The sequence below is a fragment of the Pteropus vampyrus genome, unplaced genomic scaffold, assembly GCF_000151845.1.
Source record: "Pteropus vampyrus isolate Shadow unplaced genomic scaffold, Pvam_2.0 Scaffold2, whole genome shotgun sequence".
In the NCBI taxonomy this organism is placed as follows: Eukaryota; Metazoa; Chordata; class Mammalia; order Chiroptera; family Pteropodidae; genus Pteropus; species Pteropus vampyrus.
The window spans coordinates 19,488,618-19,495,004 of NW_011888783.1; the positions used below are offsets into that span (position 1 = coordinate 19,488,618).

At 39.3% G+C, this 6,387-nt stretch overlaps 1 protein-coding gene across 1 annotated transcript in view; it reads right to left on the minus strand.

The window, feature by feature from the left end:
* BBS5 (Bardet-Biedl syndrome 5) overlaps positions 1-4,293 on the minus strand; it is a 22,291-nt gene extending 17,998 nt beyond the window's left edge. The window contains exons 1-2 of the mRNA XM_011358088.2: positions 4,132-4,293; positions 1,862-1,944 (exon numbers count right to left, since the gene is read on the minus strand). Coding sequence (XP_011356390.1) covers positions 1,862-1,944; positions 4,132-4,190 — 142 coding nt within the window. The 5' untranslated portion in view covers positions 4,191-4,293. The remainder of the gene's footprint in view (positions 1-1,861; positions 1,945-4,131) is intronic.
* Positions 4,294-6,387: the final 2,094 nt, after the last annotated feature.

A 6,387-nucleotide genomic window follows, 5' to 3' on the forward strand; every position in this document is an offset into this window, starting at 1 on the left:
TATCTGTTTTTCTGTTCTTGTTTTATCTTTTACAAGTCTGTAGCATTTTTATGTTGTCTCTGTTCTGCTAAAGGATCTCATCCTACAACTCCAAACCCAGTGTTCCAGGCATGGGCTTTTCTCTCTGTCCTCTCAAACACCAAAATAAAAATTTCCCTGTTTCTCCTATCTCCCAAATATTGAAATGTGGCTGTTTCATTCTCATACAGCTTCAGTGTGCAAAGCTAATCTGATAATTTCTTGTCAGAGTACTTACAGTTTCAATGGATTAAATGTATTAATCTTTTTGGATATTTATAGTTTTAACATGGAGTCTCCTGAACTTGGCAATGCCTTTATTTGGTCCTTTTTGAACTTCTGAAAAGGAGGGAAGAGAGATGGCTGGAAGACAGGGTTCCCCTTCCCTTTTCTACCTTCTTATTAACCAGAAGGTCTGCACACTCCTGTAATATTCCATTTTCTAGGGAAACTTTTTTTGAGGTGTGTGCATACATAGTTATTTTTTATTAAGATTTCAGGCACCATGATGGAGATTTCTTGCCAGGGAGATGTTCTGTCCTCCCAACTCCAAAGTGCTAGTATAGTATTCTGCACTCAGTGAATATCCACAATCTTTGTTTAGACTGATGGATGGACTGTCACATAAGAGTTCCTGCCTTTGTTCCTCAGTGTATGAGACCTGTATGAGACCAATAAAATTTTCTCTTGGCTTTCTAAAATTAATTCAGGTTTTGTCAAGATCTGACCACCTAGAGATTATTATTCCACTCTCAAAGGCACAAATTATAACTTCTTGTTTGCTGCTAGATCTTCATACCTCATTCTTACCTGGGCTTGGCTGATACTAAGAAACATTTCAAAAGTGTGATCTAAGCATTCCTTTAAGGATAGGTGCTAGCCATTGACTGGTTGCCCTCACAGAGGCCCACAAATTAACTGGTTCACATACCATCCCAGAGCAGATGAGAAGAAAGGCTCGGAGAGCAATTAGCCACTCCAAATGCTGCAGTGAGTATGTTCTGCCAGTAAAGGTTACTATTCTATCACTAGGATTTACTGATCCTTCTTGCTTGAATGAGATCTGCTCCTTTTCTCTTCAATAAGATGTTTATTTCCCACTCTACTAAATCTCCTCTTCCCAAAAAACCTTTTTTAGATATACTACGCTGCGCAATCCTTACCTGCTATATTTTTTCTTGAAGAACAGTAGTGATGCTTCTAAGACCTATTAATCACTGGTCATTGGCTCCAAGTACAGCTACTGTATGTAGCCTGGACTTTTTAAAGTTCTAGCCTTGGGAAATTTGGTTTGGGAGGGACTCTCAAGTCCAGGCTGGCTGCTCCTCAGTGACATTCAGAGACGTCTCACAGGATTTTCCAGTACTTAATCTATAAATAGACTTCACAATACAGCCCTAAATTTGCTCTCCACATGTTTATTTCTAGGTGTCAGTCTTAGGAGATTGCGCATTACTCTAAGGGTTCTTTCTAAAAAGGAAGCATGGCTCCATGTAACACAGCTATGACCCACTTATATTCCACTACCCCATATTCTTTTTGTGGGCAGGCAGATCTAAAAGTCAGAACTAACCCATGATTCTTGCAAACAGAGCTCCAGGAATTTTAAGTTACATTGGATAAAGCTGATGTCAGAATGAGGACTTACTAAGTTCTGAGAGAGAACCTATATTCCCTGGTTACAGTTTAATATCTACCCTTTCTTTCATTTCAGTCTGAGATGTGATTTAACTCCCACAATTACATTTCTATATAATGTTATTTCATATCTTATTCTCCAGCTACTATGGCTTAACATTTGAAAATTAAACCAGAAATATAAAATATAAGATAATATACTCACCTCTATCCCCATTATTTCCTTTGGTGTCTTCAATTGAATCTAAACAATCAATAAGGACTTCTCCAGGTCTTGTTTTCATTTGTCTAAAATAAATATGAAGGCTTTAATTTTAAATCTACAGTATACCCCACTTACAATCTAGTTAGGGAGAAAATAGATACATGACTAATAAAACAGCCAACTGTATAAATGATACAGTACCAAATGTTAATGCATTTGAAAGTAAGGTCTTCAAGAACTTTAAGAACCTATAGATCAGGTTTCTTGGAGTAACCAGGACATGTAGAAGGATCTGTAGGATTTGGAAGGAGAGCGAGAGAGAGAGAGAGAGAGAGCATGATAAAAGACCAGAGATAAGAAATGATAAGGGAATGTGGGAAGACTGGCCTGGCTGGAGAAGAAGGTCTATACTGAAAGGTAGTGAGAACTATAGTTAGATAAGTTAGGAGGAACCAGATTTTGGAGAACCTTGAAAGCTAGTCAGACAGGCATGTATCTTATCCTATATACAGTGGAGAACCCCCAGAGATTTCTGAGTAAAGAAGCTGAGGCAGTTATGGAAGGAACAGGTAAATAAATTTCTGAGTAAAGAAGCTGAGGCAGTTATGGAAGGAACAGGTAAATATCATGACTTGGTAAATAATTAGAAACAGGAGACAAAAGGAAATAAAGAATGAACAAGAGTTCATACTGACTGATAGAATGCATTCTAGTGTCAAAAAACAAAACAAAAAACCCCACAAAAACCTAGCAGAGTATGTAGTAGAGCCTTCTAAAACATTTTCCAGAGAACCAACTCAATTACCTATTGAAAATACAGATATGGTCATATCACTTCCCTACTTAAAAGTCTTCCATGTCATCTCACCGTCTAGAAAATGAAGTCCAAAATCCTCAGATAAACATTTCACAGTCTGGCTAATTTGCCTAGCTGTACCACCATCCTCTACCTGCCAGACCCTGCCTTCTACCAATGAGGTTTATACTTCCAAGACTGCTGCTTTTCTTTTTTCTAGAATACTCTCCTCCTGTCTTCCCTGAAAAGGCCCTGCCCATTCTTCAGAGCTCAACTTAAATATTATTTCTTCTTTGAGGCCTTCCCCAGGCAGAATGAACTATTCTGTTTCTATGGTCCCCCAGCTTTTTGTTCATGGTTTTCCAGATAGTATTTATCACATTTTTTATAATTAGTTGTCTCTGTATCTCCTGCACTACAATGGGAGAGAGAAGAGGGATGGAAATAATTTTCTCTTCATTTTTGTACTTCTAGCTATTAGCACAGTAACCAGGACATAGTAAGCATTTACTAAATGTTTAATAAACTGAAAACATTCATGAAATGGATCTTTTCTTGGATTAAGAACCTGCCAAGAACAGAAAAAATCATAGAATCTGCGAAATAAGTAACTATGGTTTATACTTTTGTAAATTTCCTTCCCTCATAACTTCTTAAAGTACCCAAGATTATGCTAGTATTATATATCTATTCACAAATAAGTCTTGGAAATTAATATTTCATTTTTCCATCTAAGAGGATTTTGTTCATAGTAAGGAATCATAAGTGGCTAAGAAGTTCCATGTCATTAACCCAAAAACTTTAGATTTACTGTTTTCCAATATTCAAATGGACATTTTTTTCCAGTACTGGTGAGCAGATTTTAATGATTCTCTTTAGAGCATGAAAATTTCCAAAAACAGGGTTCCTTCTTCCTGTTGATTTAGATGAATAACTAGATGGAAGCTTACCACGGAAATAAAGTCTGCATAGTTAGGAATTTTGGAGAACGCTTACTTCCACTTCCCTCATTTTACGGATGAGGAGACTCAAGCATAGAATAGTAATGTCATTTATCTAAGGGCTCACAATGTGTGTCGTCATTCCAGAACTAGTTTTAGAACCCAGTTTCCTGGGTCCCTGCCCTACGTTCCTTTCAACGCACGAAATTGGCACCCCAAGCTCGCTTGGGTGTACAGGACGCCCAGCGGTGCTGCGTGGTCTTTGAGGTGTTTGGGTTCAGCTTCCTGATAGGTCGCCAGGCCAGGGGGCAGGGATCGCACTGGACCGAAACCACGTAACCTAGACACATTTAAGCTGTAACACGGGCCTCGGCTCGGCCGCAGTGCCCCAGTCGATCTGGGGTCTCCCGAGGTTCCGACGGCGGGCGCAAACCTCCTCCCACCCTCGCGAGCGCCGTGAGCTGTGGGGGCGCAGGCTCCGCCCGCGAGTCCTGAAATCGCGCCGCGGCCCCGGGAGAATCTCGGAGACTCACTGCGAGGACACATCAAAGCGGACATCCCGGTCCTCCCAAAGCGCGTCCAGCACCGACATAGTGACAGTAGCCCGCAGCTAGCCCTCTTCACTGAGGAGGAGGCCAAGCGGCGTCTTGCCGGCTCCAAGGCAACGGGCCGCCTCTGTCACGACGTCTACGGCAGGCGCCGAGGCCCAAGCTTCATTTAGGTAGTATGCGCGCTTTTCCTGCCCTGTGGCGTCATTAAGCGGATTTGAGGTTCCAGGCAGGGCTCAGCGGCTCAGAGAAACCAAGCTGGCCCCGGCCCAGGAGCGTGTGCTTGACCTCTGAGTGACCGTCTTGGGCTTCAAACACACGTGGTTAAGCCATTCCACTCACTCCCCAGTTCTCTACACCATCAAGAAATTTAGGCTTAAAACTCAAAATTAGTTACCTGGCCCCTCGGGATCTGGCCTTGCCCACGTCTCTCCTACCGCATAACGCCCTCCTCCTTCTGCTTACCCTCCCGCCAGGCTGGGTTCACATCCTTTGGAGGGCACCCTTTTTCTGTCCGGAACTCTATTTCCTTGGATCTCAGCATAGCCAGCCCTTTGTCGTTTTAAGTCTCACTCCAATGTCAACCGAGGCTTTCCCTGATCTTTCTATTACTACTGTGAGCACCCTGAGGACAGGGCCTGATCTACCTAGTTGCTTTGAACAGTGCCTAGCCCAATGTAGGCATGTTTTGAATGAATCAAAGTGCTTTCCTTCCCTCAATTCATGACAATTCTTTATATCAATGTTTTTCAAAGTTCAAATGCAAATGAAGGGTCAGTCTCACCTTTCACTCTGGATGAAATCCAGGCAGGACTTTTCTGGTCATTTTAGATAATAAAAAGCCCGAATGATTACATCAAGTTGCAGACAAAGTCTCTATTCAGGAAATGAAAGTGTGCAGTCTCAATTAATTACCAAAATATTGAATCTGATTTAACAGATAACTTCTCCCCTCTCATCTGGAGTCTTTGTAGGTAGGTCAACCAAAGAATGGATATTCAGTTGTTCTAGCACCATTTGTTGAACTACTCTTGCCTGCTCACTCCTTTCAAGAACACCTATTTGTATTTACCCCTAAAAGCAAAGTTAAGGGCTTGAGGTGGGGAATGTATAATGACATTAGAACCCAATGAAAGACTGTGCATAACATGGATAGTGAAGAAGCACAGTAAAGTCAAAACAAGAATAAAAACTAGTTGGTATCCTTATGTCACGGAGTCATTTCTTCTCTCTATTCTAGTCATCTCCTAATTTAAGCAATCACTTTTTTTTTTATTAATGTTGAGAATTCATAAGTCCAAGGTGTCAACTTTCACCTTTCACTGAACATCTATAATGTTTGATGCCCCAGTAGTTGCTATTCTTATCTACCAAGAAGACACATCTTACAAGGAAGACATTCATATTATTTGCCAAAATATATTTTATAAACTTAAGATTTAAAAAATCTAAAATCTACAATTTGCATAACAAAATATTCTTCATTGCAAAAATTTTACTTTGTTCAATTAAGTGGCAATCAATATTGACTGAAATACATTTCTATCTTAAAACGAAATTATTGCACTCAGAAACTTTCCAACTCTAACTACTGAAAATTGATACTAAGCAAAAAGACTAAGGGCAGAAGTAATTATATTTGTATTATTCCAAGTGTTTGATCTGTTCTTTAACTCTGATCTATTCCTTAACTTCTTTGTGAAGACAATCAATGAAAGCATGTCACAAGTTCTTGAGTAGTATTTATTGCAAACTTTTGAAATATAAAGAGCTACTAGAGGGTTTTAATGTTATTATAAAATTTTTCTTTTAAAATGCTGTTTACTGAAATATTGAATTTATAGAATAGTTTGGTTGAACAAAAATTTTCTTACTAAAAAAAAGTTGTGAAATCAAAGATTTCAAGCTTATGCAAAATGAAATGAAATATTATGGTTTATGTACAAGATTTTCTATGAGATGTGTTCCTAGACATCAAATAGGATGACTTAAGAAATGATCTTTATTTTTGTATCACAGAAAAGGAATATACTGCTCAGGCAATTGGATGAAACACAAAAATTCTCAGCTTGACTAAACTCAGCAATTAAGCATGTTATGCCATGCTTAAAAACATGTTCATTTTTATAATGTACCACATCCAAAGTAGATGTGTTTTTGCTCTGATAGATTGATTTGACATTTAGTATAAAGGTTGCCATTATGCAGAAGAAGCGAATGATGGGGACAGCAAAAGGAAAG